This window comes from Lepeophtheirus salmonis, chromosome 3 (genome assembly GCF_016086655.4).
Source record: "Lepeophtheirus salmonis chromosome 3, UVic_Lsal_1.4, whole genome shotgun sequence".
Classification (NCBI taxonomy): Eukaryota; Metazoa; Arthropoda; class Copepoda; order Siphonostomatoida; family Caligidae; genus Lepeophtheirus; species Lepeophtheirus salmonis.
The window spans coordinates 16,225,020-16,243,833 of NC_052133.2; the positions used below are offsets into that span (position 1 = coordinate 16,225,020).

Sequence of the window (18,814 nt, forward strand, 5' to 3'; positions counted from 1 at the left end):
TCAAAAAGAATTAACTATGAAATGGCCGACAACGACGTATCTAGTCAGACGAGCGAATTAACAGCTGACGACAAAATCAATAGAATATTTTATGTTAGCAAGGTAACACTGTAAGAACTTTATATAGAAAATATGTCAATGGTATTCTAAAACTTCAACTCGGAACAAAAAAAACGTAACTGTACAGTTATAATTAATAAATCATTAAAAATTGCATAAATTATGGTAAAAATTGTCAGACGATTTTTTTACTCCTGCCCCCATGAGAGGCCCATCACAAAGAGGATGGTGAAAACAAGAATCAAAATCTATTAATATTTTGATTCCTAAGTTAATTAATTTCAAAATATCGACCACTCCTTCCCTTCCCTAATATGAAGTTTGATCGGACCAAAGTTATACAATAAAGAGACAATTTTAAACTCCTGTTATTTAGAGGACAACACTTTTTCTTCCCTGGCAGACAAAAAGTATTATCATAGACGACCAAATTGGACAAAATAATCGTTTAGCCAATTTGTTTTTTAGTATTTGATCGAACGAAGTGTCAACTTTTTTAGGGAAAAAAGTGGTAATCCTGTCATGTCCAATCCAATAAATATTTTCTTAGTCTTGATAAAAAGTTTGCATAAGAATTGCAAAAGGAAACTTTTTTTTAAATTTAGTTAAGTTTGAGATCTTTAATAAAAGTTTGATTTTTGTCTCTATACATAACTTTTCTTTCCTTTCGAGTCCTAGTTCTAAATCAATAGTTCACAACATAAGGCCCACAAGAGCTTTTTATCTAGTCCTTCAACTTAATATATAATTTTTAATTATCTAATTAGACAGAGGTTTGCTTCAAGCTAAAAAGTTACTTAAAATTTGTTGAAAATGTCAATAAAATATGATATAAGTTTAAAACATTTTGTTTATTGTAAAAAATAAAATAATGTTTCTCATTCCAGAAAGAATCGATAATATAAAATAATTGGTAAATTCCCTATCTTAGGCTTTCAAAATAAGGTTGCATTTAAAGACAAAGCGATCTGAGCCTTCCATAAGACACTTCATAGATAAGTCGGCCCCCATTCCTAAAAGTTGCCCATTCTTGTTTTAAAACATTAAAATATAGGGTTCGAGCACTTTTTTCCATTACTGAATTACATCAATTTCGTTTCCTAGTCTGATATGAGAGAGGTTGTCCTTGATGGAGTGATGTAAGTAGCTCGTTATCCATTTGAAAATGGTTCCTTTTAGTCCAAAACACTTGTGTTAATAAAATGTCTCCCAATTCGAGGTGTTACTGCACCTTAAGTTAATGTTTTTCATAGGAAAGAATCAAGGACAAAATAAACAAAATGCAATTGTTTTTGAATACATACAATATATATGATTATATATATTTATATCTTATATGAACATAATAGGTATGAAGAAAGTTGTTAAAATATCACAGTAAAAAAACACAATAATAATTCATGGTCAGTTCTTTTCCCATAAAAATCAAATAAAAACAAATAAATTGGCAGTAATCTCAAAAAGGACGACGGAGAGGTTAAGGGGATAAAACTCTTTACATATTTTGCGAATTTGGTAATGTACTGAGATAAATCATCTTATCTTTGTTTAAAAACAATAATAACTGAATAAAATAAAATAAAGCTCTCAATAAGATTTCACTTTCTGATGATGAGTTAGATGAAAGACTCAATCCATTTGCAAGTTAGAAGAGATGGAAAGTAATTCCTCTTTTATCTGTCGAAAGCCTGGACGATCATCCGGACTCGCCGCCCAACAAAGCCTCATAATCTGTAAAAAAATCATAACATATAATAAATTGGATTAAAAGTATAAATTCAGGGCTCCCAAATTTCACGCATTTCCAATAAATCAATCTACACCTTATAAATCAAAACAGTTACACATATGATTTAGAACAACAATGTTTCAAATGGAAGACCTAAGTCGTAAAGGCCTCAAAACAAGCCGCAAGTGCCAATTAATCTGAAGTCAATCAATATTTTCTGTTTGCATGCATTATTCTTCATTTTCAGAATTTATTTAAAAACTTGAGAGCATGGTTGAATGAAGTCAAAACCAGGATGACGTCAAACAATAAAAATATAATCTTTTCACTGAACTAATTTTAAAGACTATAGAGCCCTGAAATGTTTATAATCAGGTCATTTATTACCTCATAGAGCTCATAAGGACATGATGAGGGACGTGATAGGATTTGTCCTCTTTGAACACGTTCGACAACCTCTGGATTTTTAGCTCGTCCATAAGGAACATCTCCACAGGTAAAAATTTCCCAACAAAGTACTCCAAAAGCCCATACATCACTCTTGGAGGAGAAGCGCGTGTAATGAAGTACTTCGGGAGGGGACCATTTGATGGGGAACTTTGTACCTCCATTGGACGTATATTGATCGTCGATTACATAGCGTGCCAAACCAAAGTCTGCAACCTGAAAACAAAAGTAATAAATTAAGACATATCCGGGCATTACGATGGTATCATTCACATATTATAAGAACACATGGCAAAGAAGACAGGATTTTGATAAGTAGCTTCCCATTAATCCTTATTGAATTGATTCTGCCAAAAAAAAAAAAAAAATGTGGCCATTGACTTTTCCAGTTTCCAATCAGGCTAAAAGTTTGATCATGAGTAAAGAGTGGTTAATGTTATAAATGTATATATATATATATTTTTTTTTTTTATAACTAAAAACAAAACAAGAGCTAATAAGTCAAAGAGCTGAGAGAGGATATCATATTATTATTTAGTATTTATACAATATTATATTATATTGTGTGCTTTATCTAGCTAGAGATTCATTTATGTCGAATATAATATAATGTAGAAAGGGAAAATAACCTCCAAAGATTTTTATCAAGGTCGTAGAGATCAACTTCAAGTTTAAAAGTACATAAATAATAATGTACATTCTAAGTAGACTCCCCTACACCAAAAGACCTACATCTTAATCAGCACAAATTGAATATATGTAGTAATTTACAAGTTCAAAATACTTTTATCTTCAGATTAATATTACTATATGTACAGGGTGATTCTCAACTTGTGTTCCATTAAAAAAAATGTATATACCTCAAAGATAATAATTAATGGTTTGTATTGGAATATGTATCAGTATTTATTTCCAGTATCAATATTGTCCCATGTACTAATATTTCATTCAATATGCTTGCCCTTTTTCTGAACAACGCCTAGTACACACAACCTGTTCCAGAACTTTTGTCAAGATGGCTGCCATCTTTATTGAGCCTGCCCCTTGAGCATACCATATACAGTAAATTCAAAAGGGTTAAGATCAGGTTAAGAAGGAGGTCGAAAGTGCTCGTAATGGTCTTTGCACCATTCTTCCACTTCCTTTGCAGTGTGCGCCCCAGGCATTATTATATCTGATAAAACGCGTTCGGAATATTCCTGAATTTTGCAACCAAATCTCTTCATTTAACGACGCTAAAGTTATCGCGACTCTTAATTCTGGACCACCCTGTATATATGGTGGTCAAAATTGATACTAAAAGTAGTAGCATTGAAAATCATTATATTAATAATAATAATGATTCCTTATTAACAAGAAAATGTTAGCAGACCAGCTAAGTCTACTGTCGATCAGTTACAACTACCATGAAATACATCATAGCATCATTGTATTTCCCTTTATAGCAAGATGTCCCAACATTACTATTATCCCTTTGGAATTGGGCACGGCAGAGGGAAATACTTGCTAGGAGAAGTAGAAAGAATAATTGAGTCAAGGCCTATAGGTTATGAAGTACATTTAAAAGATCCGAAAAAGGCTCGTGGTCGCTACAATATAGAATTTACTCTTCATATCCCCTCAGACTGGGCTCTAAAGAACAAGGGAGTCCCTCATGTATCTTATTCTAGCTATAAAAGATATCAGAGCGAGAAAAGGTAATTATGTATATATATGTAATAATAACATTACACTATGAATAATTAATTACATAATACATTATATTAATACGCAAGACAGAACAAGGGGTAGTAGCACTGGCAGCCATATGCAAAATATAATTAAGATTTTTTGTTTTGTTTTTTAGAAATTACTTGAAACTGACGCTTTTTTCTACTATCATCAGGAAATTGTTTTCTTTTTAACATAACATATACTACTACATACTTCAATATGATGAAGATTTTCACTTTTTTATATTTAATATATATATTTTACCAATTCAATGGTTGTAACTAGTAGTACTTAAGTAATCATTTCATTTTTCATGATTCATCATCCTTCTTATCATCGATTAAAAGAAGTTGCTATAAAGAATTAGAGCCATGGGATATTCACTGGGTTCCACCTGTGCGAATAGGTCAAAATATTGGAAGAAGAGGAGGGGGAGATAATTTTGCAATTGCGTCAGATGAGGATGATCATTTGTGGGATTGAAAATGAGAAGGAAACCCACCAGGAACGAATAATTTTTTTAATTCATTAAAGGTCTATGAGAGAATTATAAGCTCATATTGACACATATTATTCTACCTAATATATACACTATTAGCCAATAAGGTAAGGTAAAACTAAAGAGAAAAACATGACGGACTTTGAGGAGTCTCTCCACATATGTCAACACACAAATAAGCTTATATGATTTTTGTCATGATTAAAGTATGATAATTAAGTTTGGTTTATATTTGTATTCTACAATAAAATTATCGTATATTTCACTATTATCAAACTATTCTGATCAATCCTTTAGAAGCACCACAAATTGCACTAACGTAACAATAAAATAATAATAAAAACAGATTTTATTTATAAGGCCATATGGGGCTAAATTAAGTTAAACAAAGACTTTACACTATAGCTAACATTTTTGGGTATCTCAATTCATCCCAGAAATTTGAACACCAAGCCTATAATTGAGCAAAATATGTAAATGAAATAGGGTCGTATGTATACATATAGGATGCAAAAGTTATACGGTGAACTTTTTCCTGTTCTTGATTTTTATTCAAGATTGTTTTTATGTTAACACACCACATAAGTGAGTAGAACTAATTTAACAAGAATTGGAATATCTATTCGAGTTCGAATTGAAATAAAACTTCTTAAAAGAGATATGAAACATGAACACTTAAACTTACTTTAACTATATTCTCCGTCCCAACTAGACAGTTCCTCGTAGCTAGATCACGATGTATATAGTTTTGTCTCTCAAGATAGTTCATTCCACGACTCACTTGAATAGCCATATCCAATAATCTTCCAACGTCATTGAAGAGACTGGCTTTCAAACGTCTTAGATATTGCAAAAGACTTCCGTGCTATACAATAGAAATGTTAGAATTAGAACCACAGGTTACTCTCGTGAGAAATTCCGTTCCTTTTATTCCCAAATCCCTCTCTGACACATTTTTTTTTAACTCTGTATATTCCAATATTTATAAGTTTAACTGAATATGTAATCAAATGACATTGTCAGAGAAGGAATGAGGAAGGGAAGTAATAAATGATCATTCATACGTTCATATATTCCGTAATGATGAAAATCGGGCGATTCTTTGAGCATACCCCATACAATTGCACTAAATTATTATGTTGAAGTTTAGTCATGACCTTGGCCTCTTCAATGAAATCATCTTCTGACATAGTTCCCTCTTTCATCATTTTAACAGCAACATCAATGGTTCCCTTCCATTTCCCCCGACGAACGACACCAAATTGACCGGAGCCCAGTTCTTCTAGGAGTGTGAGCTCCGTGGGATCGATTTCCCATTTTCCATGAGAGAGTCCTGCAGTAGCAGGCTTTGATCTTCCAGGAGTGCACTTTAGTCTACTTGCAAGACCTCCTGCATTGTATGAATGATATTCAATGAGCTCTGGGATTGAAGCACAGCAATGTTTCTCTGACAAGTAGTAGCCTTGACTATTTTGTTTTATATGATAGTGTTTAACCTATGAGGATATAAAATATCAAATTAATGAAATATTATAATTGAGGAAGGAGAGAAGAGAAAGACGACATGCATAAATAGTATTCAAATATAAATCAAGCGATGCACTTTAGGGAAGAAAAAATACACACAGATTTGTAGTCAAACACACATACACACTTTGACACATATCCACCTATTTTACACCTAATCTTCCAGGGATTTTCCTTCACTTAAAACAAGTACTCTTTACTTGAAATACTATTTTTTTTCTCTTATTTGACACAAACACTTTAAGTATAAGAGAAATACACTCACTTGTGGATGAGGTATCTTTGTAAAGAGGGATAGAGTGTAAAAGCCTTTTGTCGAAGAGTTCCGAACGACGAAAGATCCTTCTTTCTCTTCACTTTTAAGGAGAGCCTCAGCTCTTTGCCGTGACATGTCAGCCACACACCAGTCATGGCTTGTCAGTCCTAATTCATCTTTTTCCTTCACATAGTTGGAAGGAATAAATCCGATTTCCCCAGCCGCATTTCTCACTTGCCACCAATGATCCTGAGAATCATCAATGACTGCATACTCCACTCCTTTATGAAGTGTCAAATCCCCAGGTTCAATAGCTGTAAAAGGATAAACTGCCGTGACGATCTGTCCACTTATCTCACCCACTTTGTTGTTATTTGTAGAAACGGAGGGAGGAATAGGAGGAGGAATTACATCCGTGAGATTCAGACGACTGGGAGTGAGAGAGACCTGAGCACATCCCCGAGCGGAACGGGATGACTCTGAGCAACAAGGCCACTTATTATTATTCCAGGGTTGTGGATGATAAGTTTCTGAAAGTTCTGGATTATGACGCACTAAAGTCCGTAGGAGTGAGACCCACTCCTCCGTCTCTTGCTCCGCTTTAGACTGTACACAAAGCACCACATAGTCCTCTCCTTGTGCATATCCGAGTTGAAAGGTATGAGGCCGTGTTTCTTCTTCTGTGGGACAACGCTCGATCCAACGTAGATCTTTGAGAAGAATCCGACCCTTTTCTTTTTTCTTTGTGGGATGTTCGTTGTCAAAGTAGTGAAGTGCAGAGGGGGTGAGAAGGAACCAACGATTCTTATAGTTCATGAAGGAAAAACGGGATTTCAACTGGGAGCGTTTGGTCATCCAACTGGATTTGAGGACAGGCTCGTCGTTCCAAGTGAGTCCCGTGCCGCCGCCGCCGCCTCCTCCTCCTCCGTTGCTCAGAATGGGACTGTTAAGGTGGGGAGGGGTGGGGGTGGAAGGGAGTGGGGGAGGAGGAAGGGGTCCTGTAGTGGCTACAGGGGGCTGTTGTTGGATGAGGGGCTTCCAGGGATGAGACCCATTCTGCCCATCATGAATTGATGCAGCAGTAGGAAAGAGAAGGAAGAGACCTTGAACGCCGGGGCTGTCCAAGAACACACTCACTCATTCACTTAATAAAAACAACTCCATTCTCTTCTGCTTCTTGCATATGTTTGTGGATCAAGGGGACAACCATTCAGGGAATGGTTCTGACTACGGATTGGTATGAGGAGCAGCAGAAGGAGGAGGTAAGAGAGTCCAGGAAGGAGCGAGAGAGGAAGCGAGAAGAGGCGAGTGAGGAAATTATGGATTTAGCACAGACACACGTCTCAATGGAAGTGAGTGAAGGAATGATGACGACGATGGAGGAGAACAACGAAGTTCTCTAGGTCATTCCGCTCCCTCCCTCCTCACTCACTCACTCACTCACTCTACCAGTACCAAGGAGCCAAATAGGTGTTTTCCTACCTGCCTCATCTTCAAAAAGCAGACAATATACCAAGTAACATAGAATATGTATAATTTATAAATAATAGTACGTATCTAAATCTAACCACCACGAACCAACCAACAAAAAAGTCCAACGCCCGCTCCCTCATATCATTATAATAACTTAAGAGAGCCAAAAAACCTAAACCATATAATAATACCATCAACCCCTTCTCTCCCTTATAGCCATTCGCTCAGAACTCCGGTACCTAAACTCATCAGACATATCATTTAAATCCATATATATATATTATGATTTATGATATATTTAAAAAAAAAAAAATAACCTAATCAAATGTAACCAAAAAAAAAAAAAAAAATATATATATAACAAAATATGTCGAAGCGCGCCTTGATTTTTAAGTACTGTCTGATATGCCGGACAGCCGGGATCCCTCATATTGCATTTCTCCTTTTCCTTCTTTCTTTTCATTTCATGATAGTTGTACAAGTAGTATTATGGAACAAGGCCATTTATTTATTTTAACAAAAAAAATATATATTTATTGTGTAAAAATGTTGTTCCTTATTTGTCAAATAAAATAAGTAAATATTTTACGTAATGAATTACCTAAGTACCCGTTGCATAAAATAAATCAAAATTGTATTGTCTCACACGTTAAGGTGATCTATTTATTGCTCTGGTTGTATAATGTCTATGATTCATAATGACCCTTCGTGGAAGAAAATAAAGGCTATTATATATTCCGCTACATATTATTTTATTTTTGCAAAATACAACGCAAAAAAAAAAAAAAAATGGAGCACCGTTATTTTGGTCTTGTAAAAAAAAAAAAAAGAAGAATTCAAAGTGGTAAATCATTTGTGGCAGTCCGTCTGTTTCTGTGGGAATTTGAAATACTTTAGAATTAAGTTTTTTATTATTAGGATCTTCCTCGAACGATGGATTTGTTATGTCAGCATACACAAATTTGTGCATAGATTCTTGAATAGGGTAATAAGATGAAGAATTTGTAGTAATTCACTCGAATTATTCTCTCAAACTTATTTAGCAATAGCAACAGAATCATAAAATCAGGGCCGGTTTATTGGTCATCAGGACCTGAAGCGAAGAAAAAATTGAGGAACCATTTAAAAAAAAAAAAAGTAGCCTTTTTTAATCAATATAACAATTTTTTCGATTAATTTTCATTATTCAATTAATTTTGCACATTTCTTTGAACTCAAATAACTCTATGGATAATTATGCTGGAGAGTTAAAGTTGATTTAATCAGATTTGGTGTTTTGCAAAAATTCTAAATTGGTGCATTTTGTTCTATTCAAATAATTGAAAGGGGATTTTTTTCGGAAAGTTCAATAATTTAAAGATCTTTGCGGAATCGCCAATTACAATTTATTTAATCAATCAATCACCCACAACTATGAGATAAAATATGTTCCTAATTATATATTGCATCTTTTTATATGAAATAAGCATCTCTGTAAAACCTCTGCTTGAAAAATTATTTAAAGGGAAGTTAAAAAAAAGAAAAAAAAATCACTGGGTATTAAGATACGGAATTTCGGTGTATGGACAATGGGGAACATCACCTATCTGATATGATTTTCAAAATTGTCTAAAATAAAACATTAAATATTTAGTATCATTATGAAACAAAAATAAAAGTTTGTTGATTTATAAAACTTCATTCATCGCCTTTTAGAAAAGGGAAGTTAGGTTGCTGCATCCTAGTTGTGGGACTTGAGGACTTTGATTGGCTGTTGCATTCCCAATTTATAATTAATTATATTATACAAAAAGATAAAAAACGTTTTTACAATGTGTTTTTTTTCCTTCCAATGATTGTTATGTTATTTCAATTCAACTAAAATGCTGGATTTTGGGTGGGATGTCATAGTAAACTGTTAAGAGAATAACAAAAGATGGGATGATTCTCATATAAAGAAAAGAAAAAACGAAGATAAATAATGGTTGATGTCTACCTATTATAAATAATACATCTATAAAGTTGTTGGGAAAAAGGAAAAAAAAACCTTAACTGACATGACACCGCCAAGGGTGCAATTTTCCCTTTAAAAAAAATACAAAATTAAATAGTTTCTATCCTTGTGGGTTAATTGTATCCATCCCAACTATTACCTATAATATACGTTTTGTTAGAAGAAGCACCATTATGGAGTGTTTATATTTGAGTCCATATTTTGAATTCCATAAAAGAGGACATAAGAGATGGGAGGTATAGAAGGGACAATTGGTTCCCCAATTTCAGTAAATTAAGCAAAATTGGAACAATTAATTTGTTATATTTGAGTATTTTTTTCAGTGTTTTAAACAATCAAAAATAGAAAAAACCTCATCAAATAATTGTCTTTTAAAAAAACTTCATCATATTTTATCAAAAAAAGTTCCTGATAGAAATGTCTGCTTTTAAAGTAAATTCTTATCCTAAATTTGTATTGAATAAGTGATTAAATTTTCAGTCAAAATTGAAATTGCCTCCCTATTATCTCTAAAAGAATGTTTTGAAATAAATTATAATATGTTAACGTTGTCAAAAATGAATTATTTTGTAAAAATAGAATTGGATCCTGACGTTCCGTTGAATTCTATTGGTTAATTTTCTCAGGGCTTTGAGCCGTTCTCAATCATAGAACTGTCATGCAAGGACCTCATGCCGTTTTTAATAATTTCCTAGTGGCTAAATCGATCTAAAAATAGGGAGACAAGAAGAGAAAAGTAATTCTAAAGCAAACACAAATCCTGGATATTATGGAGTAATCCCAACTATTCCCAGGAAGGGAGATTCGTCATTCTTCTAAGTGGAATAGAATGACTCAATGATTATATTATTTGAATTCGTGATTCCAAGTTGTTATTTTAATAACAACTATATGTAGGCAGGATTTGTATGAGAATATATTCGAATCTACTCTTTACCGGAACAATACTAGAAACGCTAAAAAAAAAAAGTAAAGGCGCAACCCTCAGAAGATTTGAGAGTTCCGTCTACTCTTCTTTTTATTAAGTTAAGTATTCGACAACATTTTTCAAATCTCTTCCACCCTAAATTTTACTTCATAAAAATTGAAAGGTTGCATTAACTATACACAAAAACCGATCAGAGAAAACCCGTACAAAACCAAAAGAGGAGAGGCGCAAACTACTTTGCCCCCATGAGTGAACCGACCTATATGCCTAGCAGAGCATTAGTATGCTCAAGAAATCCTGAGTGGGCTTCAACTCAGTTACTGATTTTATGAGCTCTCTCGGTCCCGCTCAATTAAAAATGAGCGACGCTTATTTTTTTCACTCCTACAGGAGTATTTGAATTTGACAACTCTTTATGATTACAATTAAATTCCTGGAATTTATAAATATTTTATATTCCAAAAGAATAAAGAGAAATAAGGTACATGAATAAATAAAACTTAAAGATTTCAAATTATATCTAAGATTTAAAAAAAATCCATAAATGATTAATCCGGTGTTTTAACTATTAAATATTTGATTAATTGACGATAGTAAATTTTTTCAAAGTTTTCATCTAATAAACTTCGGCATCTATCCTTAAATAATGTACCACCTCTAGAAAATACACTCTTTATGATATAACGGGAATTCTGCCAAATATTTAAATTACTTTTAATAAAAATTATTAAGTGATAGAATTCACATTATTAAATGCAAATCAGGCCATATTAAGTATTTATGGGTATTGAGGCAAGTTCAAATGCCTCGCAGGACTTGTGACAAGCATAAATTATTTGCAATAGCTTATAATAATCCAAATAATTGGTTCAATAAAAATCGTTGTGTCAATAAATTTTTATTTTGGTGTGCCTTGGGCACAAAAAGTTTGTAAAATTACTGTCATAGGGGATTTGTAATTAACAGGTTTTGTGCAGCCTCATCCAATTAAACCTCATAATTAGTTTGAACTTGAACCAGGCTTCTCAAGTTTTTGTACTTATGTTCACGTGAGATTTTGAGATCTTAGTCAATTTACTACATAAAAGTATAAAAAAATCGTATTTCAGTGGGGGCGGTGTCTCTGAGGAAAATGATGTTCGAGTCTTCTTAGAGTGGCCAAACTACATGAGAGTCAAATTCTTCAACCAAAGAGATCAGAGAGCCACAGATATAGCATAGAAAAAAAGTTTTTATCTTATCTTGTGACATAATTTCAACAGTCTTTTATTGCAATCTTTAAAATTATTATTTAACTTTCAAATTTTTGATGTTATCTCATAAGAGGTAGAAACGGACAAAGTAATATAAATTTATATAAACGAGGGAAAATTCGAGAGATTTTATCGCTCTTCTAAGATAACGAGCGCGCTCCTGTGTGCGTGCTCCACTCTCGCTCAAGAATTTTGAGTAGAGCTCAATTGAGCGCCGCTCACTTATGTTTTGATGCCTTGTAATATAAATCCGGTGTATTTTGTAGCACGTTCGTTTTTTTTAATCAGTAATCTGAAGAATATTTTTTTTTTCCCTCAGCTGTTGTCATTATTATTTAACGTCTGAATAGTAAATTTCATTTTCTACTACATTTAATTATAATCAAAATCTGATTGAACTTTCGTGTGACCTCATTAAAGACTGAGGAGATTTGTAGTGGAGTTTTAACTGTAATTTCCTTATGGACTCAGAGTAGAATTGGGATCGATATCGGAGTTATTCTTGTCAATGCCCTTATTTAGTTCCTTCTCCCCCCTCCCTTGTCACAGCTGATTATAGCTGATATAATGAAACATCATGACAGCTAAGCTGCTCTCCTCCAAAATATTCTTCAAATTGTCAGGGTGACCATGTTGATTTCCCGTCTTTTTTTAACATACCCAAAATACACGACATTTTCTTTACTAGGTACGTTTTTTTCTCTAAATTTAGTAATGGATGTGGGAGAGTTAGGCAATTGTAAGTATGTTATACACCCTTTCAACTTGTGCTATTTTTTCTAACGTATAACTGGACATTGCATGAAAGTATGAAACAAAGCAATTGGACTTCTTGGACAGGATATTAAAATGAGGTCATCTTTGAGTAAAAGTGAACAATTGATAATCCTAGTTCAACACTATTGATACACACTTTAAGGAAATGATCGCATTAAAGAAATTGTAATTTTTATAGGTCCCATTAAAAAAAGTACATTTTCTAAAGTTAAATATAACTTAAAATATTTGATTTGTGATGCGTCAACATAAAAACAATCCTGAACAAAAATCAAGAAAAGAAAAAAATTCATTTTTTAAAAAATTCCTATCTACTCGTACAAACAGCCCAGTATTACATAAATATATAAGGTTTTTTTCAAATTTGTGGATAAGTTAAGATACCCAAAATTTTTAGCTATAGTTTAAAATCAATATTTGAATTATTTTGACTGTTTTTAGCTACAAAAACAAAACAAAAAATACGATGTAACGTAGCCAAACTATATTTGATGGACCACTTGATCACTTGGTATTTGTTTTTGTGTGTCTGAACATTTTTATACTCGATTTAAATCGTGCTAATCTATATATAGTTCAGTTGTTCAATAAAAAATAGTTCAATCGTTGGGGAAAGGGATGTAATTATCTAACAATCATATAATTCCAGCCCTATTCCTTCCTTTTCTTAAAGGAAAGATTGAGAGATACAAAAAATATCACTAAGTTCCATAATATGTTACAATGTTTGTGGCCATTTGTTTAGAGGAGTTATATTGTTGAATAATGGGATATTTAGATGGGTGTGGACTTATTCACTTTGCTTTTGTAATACGCAGCTATAGAAGGTACTACTTCCCTGAACAACAACTCCGTTAGGGAAGCAATCTTCACAAAATCAAAAAAATAACGACATTTGATTTAAACATGAATTCAAAAAACTATAGTATCCGACCTAACCCCTGAGTCCTGTTCACTCTATCTCTGCCTCAGGATCTGGATTTAAACTCCGGATATTAAATTTATTAAATCCAAATAGCCAAAATGAAAAGGTCTGAAATCAAGTGGTATTCATCCATTTCTTCCCAAATGGATTATTATTTGTCTGGAATTGTGAACATCTTAATAAGATCTGATAAAAATTCAACCAACTAACGTACAGGGCTTTGAAATTAACACTGCTAAGGAGAAAATAAGCTTAAAATCCACAGCTGATAGCAAAATACGTACATAGCTAAAATATTATAAATTATGAACCTAGAACGTGTGCAAAACTTTTTGTAGTTCAACCTGAACATGATTTATTATTTTCTAAAGTTATTATCATTATTATTTAATTCTTGAAGAGAGAACCTCTCAGTATAAAGTAATCACTTGTGTGTTTATGCTCATGAAAAACGAAGAGTAACAACGAGTGTTTGCTTTGTAGTCATAAGTGTCAGTCATTATGGAATTTGGAGTATAACTCTTGATCGATATCGGAGTAATGCCCTGGCGGAGTGGTATTTATTAGTGTTGAGTTTCGGTCTGGAAATCCTAGACCGGTCTGAGACCGTTATATTTTTTGTTGGACCGAATTACTTCCTTCCAACAAAAAAGCTCGGTCTGAAATGGTCTCATATAAAAATTCGGTTTAGATCGGTCTAAAGGAAAAATTCAGTCTAAATCGGTCCAAAAAAAGAAGAAAAAAAAAGCGGTCCAGTTCGGTCACAATAAAATAGGTCTAGACCGATTTAACTGATAAAATGTTTATAAAATGGCATCTTATGTTTTTTCAAATACAATGACGTTATACGAAGTTTAAACAGAGATAGTTTGTGTTAACTTTGATCCCGCCGTCTCTTATATGTATACAGTGTCTGTTCTAGAACTTTCTGTGTACTTTTGAGATTTTTTTGGAAAAAAATGAATGACAGTGAATCTAGAAAAAAAATGGTCTCTCATAATATATGAGTCCGAAAAAAATCGGTCCATAAATTGAGACCGAAAAAAAAGTTACTCCACGGACAGAGACCACGGTCTGGACCAAAAAATTGGTCAAGACCAAACCGGAAAAAAAATTGGAATTGGTTCTGGACCGAGTCTCAACACTAGTCTATATATATTTATTTCCTTCATCTCACGACTGCTTGCAGGTGATCTAATAAGATAACCTGACAGCTAGGCTGCTCTCTTCACCAACATTCTTCAAATTGTCAGGATTATCAACTTATTTTTCGGTTCATTTTATTTTTACAAACCAGTATGTCATATTTTATACGACTCTATTCAAAATAAGTTTTTATGCTTATGAAGTAAAGCCGTGAAAGATATTCCCAGATTAGTGAAATCTAATGCAATTTCACTTTGAGGATACTAATTAAACAACAGTTGACAAAAAAAAGTAATTTAAAAATGCATTAAATTTCCATTTTAGGAAAAGTACTTAAAAAGAATCCACTGAATTTAGAATTTTTTTATCTTTTTAGTACTATTAAACACATTTAATAAATGAGTCTCATTTACTGTCTTGTGAGACTCGACTTGAAGAAAAATATATATTAAAGAATGTTTTTTTTTAAGTCATTCATTTCACAAAGGTAATATATTCAAATAATAAATTACCACTGAAATATGCACTTTTAAATATGAATCCCTTCTTTTCCTCCCATGCTAATTCATGTTCAATGAATGACTTCCATGGAAATGGTAGTGGACATGTTAGTAATTATTTTTATTTAAAAAAACAACAACAAGAAAAAAAAAACATCTCTAAGAAACATGAGCCTGTATAATTTTTCACTCATACAAAGGATTTCAAAGCATCGTGATTCGAACAAATAAGTAATACCAATGCTATAAATTAAGTCGAGAAACGAAGCCCACGTCCTTAATATTTGTCCAAATATGTTTACTTGGTTATGCGATTGCTATTTTTGTTGTCTTCGAGTATCCTTGAATATTACTCTATATCTAACTATAAAACCTCCATGAATGAAGAGATTCATTGCTTTTGTTTAGTGGCTATTTTGAGCACGTCCCAAAGGAGACAATTTAGAAGGAAATTCGAGAAAACAAATTGTATTAATACATAATATAGTATTTTATTAGTGTAAACTTTTATCCTCCCACAATTACGGTACTAAAATAATATAAAAATATTAATTAAAAGTTGTTTTTAATAAAAAAGGTCAAAACATAAATTTTCAAATAAATTGACCATAAAAAAAAAAGTGAACATCTGGTGGATTTGTACAGGTTGCAACTGCACAAATACGCCTAGTATCTCTAGAAGAAGACATAATTCTAGGAATAATATGATTTAACACTTAAAATTAGTCAGTAATCTGTCAATTAAGGAGCAGTGGATGGGATGAGAACTCTCCCTGTACCTCATTGGATCTTTCAGTTGATTATTTTGTCGTTTTATGGAACTCCATAGTTATTATATATTGAAGTATACGATGATCTTGTAAAAGATCCACAGGAATGGATGTATTTTGAGCATAGATACAATTATTCACGAGATCAGAAGTCACTATCATAGACCTTGATGTAAAGCGCGTTTGCACAATGCAGGATTCTTCCATTACAGGAGATTATATCCACCGAGTGAGGCACAATCCCTTTAACCTGAAGTTGAACAAAGAATCAGAAGACGTATAGACATATAGAAAACATATGAATTCTTAGGATGGGAAAGGATGCAGATGAATTATCCGAATTTTTTGCCCAAATGATCCAACCAAATTACTATGAATTAAATGTATTTTCACAAAGTTCACTGAACTTGGTTCCGTTGTGACGTCATCAGCTAATGCCAACCAGACTACGGTGCAAATTTCTTATCAACACACCTTATCTATAAAGTCAAATAAGGATGGAGTAGTCCATGGAAGAAATTACACCTTCCAATAAGATAGTGCACCGACCTGTAAGCCCAAAAAGTGCAGGGTGTCTTGGCCTAAAATGTTCCTCATTTTTGGAGTACAGATTTGTCCCTGTTGAGCATGAGGCCTGTGACAAGTATCATTCGTCTGTGGAGGCCCTGAAGAAGTCCATTACCCGTACAATGAAAAGCTAGGTCCTCACGAGGTCGCCTGGGCCTGTCAAAGCTTCCAGCACCGAGTGCCCGAAGTTATCAAGAGAGGCGACTTTAATTATAAATAATTGAATGTCGTGAAATGTAGCCTTCAAATAATGTAAAGTTTACGGTTCTACCACATCTAGTTCATTTGTTATGATTTCCCTATGTATCTGGACCACCCTATACATAATATTACACTCATAAGTGTTTTAAAAGATTGTCTTTTTAAATATTTTTCAGGAGCTTTTTATTCTATTACAAACAAACAATGTATTTACAAATGCAGTTAAGTATTCATATCTCCTTTTCTTTATAACTTTACCTTTTTTTTGCATTTCGTAATTCATTCTTTGTATCAACAACTTAATAATAATATCATATATTCACTATAGTATCCGGCATTGATCGGAGTTATTAGGGGTCGGTGAACAGACAAATAAGTAATAATAGATATTCATAAGATACAGGATTATTCTTAACTGGATCGTATTAGATTTGTTCTTCATGTGAACGCAAAACTTTTTGAATTTGAATCACAGTTTTGAAAACGTTGCCTTCGTCATGAAAAAAACAATCTTTTATCTAAGAATTAGGGGTAAGCACAGTACATTTATATACATATTATATATTTTTTTTTTTTTTTGGGGGAGAGGAAAGGTTACAGGGTTTTGGATTTTTTTATGAAAAAAAATTCCAAAATTACTTTTTTTTTGAAAAATTTCAAAAACCCATAGTTATTTTCAAAAATTTTTTTGAAAAAATATTCAAAAACAGCTGTTTAATTTAATTTTTTGAAAATAATTTCAAAAAATTTAATTTTTTGAAAAAAAATTTCCTTTAATCATTTTTTTTGGAAAAAAAAAAATCAAAATTTAAACTTTTTCGATAAAAGTATCCAAAACCCATAACCATTCGCAAACAATTAAAGTTTTTGGAAAAAAAATCCAAAAATCCATAGCTATTCACAAAAATTATTTAAAAAAAAAAAATATTCAAAAATCCACATTTGTTCCTAAAAATTTACAAAATGAAATGACCAAAAAAATCCTAGTAAAAAGAATAACTTCCTTAATTTGGGGGGGGGGGGCTGACAGGTCCTCCAGCCCACTCACCCCCTGTTTGGAAGTTTGCCTGATAATGTATTTTATTTTGTCTTGTCCGACTACATTAACATTCCTTTCCAGAATTTTAATCTCTACTTATGGAAGAATAAACTTAATTAACAAGAATATATTAATTAAAGAAACATATTCATGGATCTTTACAAAGGTCATTAAGACATTTTGCCCGACAAATCCATATTTTAATAAATACAAATTTATAAATTTTGTCATTTTTCGTCCTTGATAAACCATTATATGCTATCAGCTTTAGAATATATTCTGACTAAATCATAATAATTAACACCACAAATAATTATAAAACCATTAGATTTGTTTTTGTATCATTAGCAATAATTTAACTTCTTTATAAATTATAATTAATTTAGTATCTTTATAAGTATATAAGTACTGCTTCCTTATTTTAATGTTTTTTGTATTTTACCAAGATATTAATTATCATTCTACCTTTTCTTCATTTGTTTTTTTCTCTTCAAAATATGGTCATAATAGGAAAAGTTATTTGGCAAAAGATTTAGAATCATGAGTACTTAGGTTTAAGATACATAATAGATGAACAGATGATACAAATTATTGCATTCACAATGCACATCAGTATATCCTTAAAACATTGGTCCATAATAAAGATAAAAATGAGTATTTTAAATTACTTATAATGTTTGGAAGCGGAAATATCACTGGTCTATTAATGGCATAAGGTATAAAATCTACCTAATTTTCCTTCACATAAGTGAAATCTTTCTTTTATATGATCAAATAAAATTCCTTTTATTATGTCTTGGGAACATTTTTTCAACCCTCAATGCGGTTTTTGTACAGATTTTCAACTTAATAAAGAAAAATTCGCGTATGTTGAGATAAAGCCCTTTTTTAGTTGAAGCTATTGCTTCAATAATAGTTTAAATTAAAAAATATATAATATTGTATATGGCCTAAGGTCACTAAAAAGGTCAATCCTTTCCAAATTTTTATCTTAACGTTTGTACTAGGGTA

The 18,814-nt window shown here is 32.3% G+C and overlaps 1 protein-coding gene and 1 long non-coding RNA gene across 2 annotated transcripts; one reads left to right on the forward strand and one right to left on the reverse strand.

The window, feature by feature from the left end:
* Window positions 1-892: 892 nt before the first annotated feature.
* Window positions 893-7,809, reverse strand: Btk (tyrosine-protein kinase Btk29A). Its single transcript, XM_040707869.2, has 5 exons — window positions 6,241-7,809; window positions 5,513-5,944; window positions 5,134-5,313; window positions 2,177-2,452; window positions 893-1,791 (listed from the first exon to the last, which is right to left on the reverse strand). Exons 1-5 carry the CDS (start codon window positions 7,084-7,086, stop codon window positions 1,690-1,692), a joined length of 1,836 nt encoding a protein of 611 aa, XP_040563803.1. The 5' UTR covers window positions 7,087-7,809; the 3' UTR covers window positions 893-1,689.
* On the forward strand, window positions 3,559-4,724 carry LOC121114039 (uncharacterized). Its single transcript, XR_011779253.1, has 2 exons — window positions 3,559-3,933; window positions 4,297-4,724. It is a non-coding gene; the product is annotated as an uncharacterized lncRNA (long non-coding RNA).
* Window positions 7,810-18,814: the final 11,005 nt, after the last annotated feature.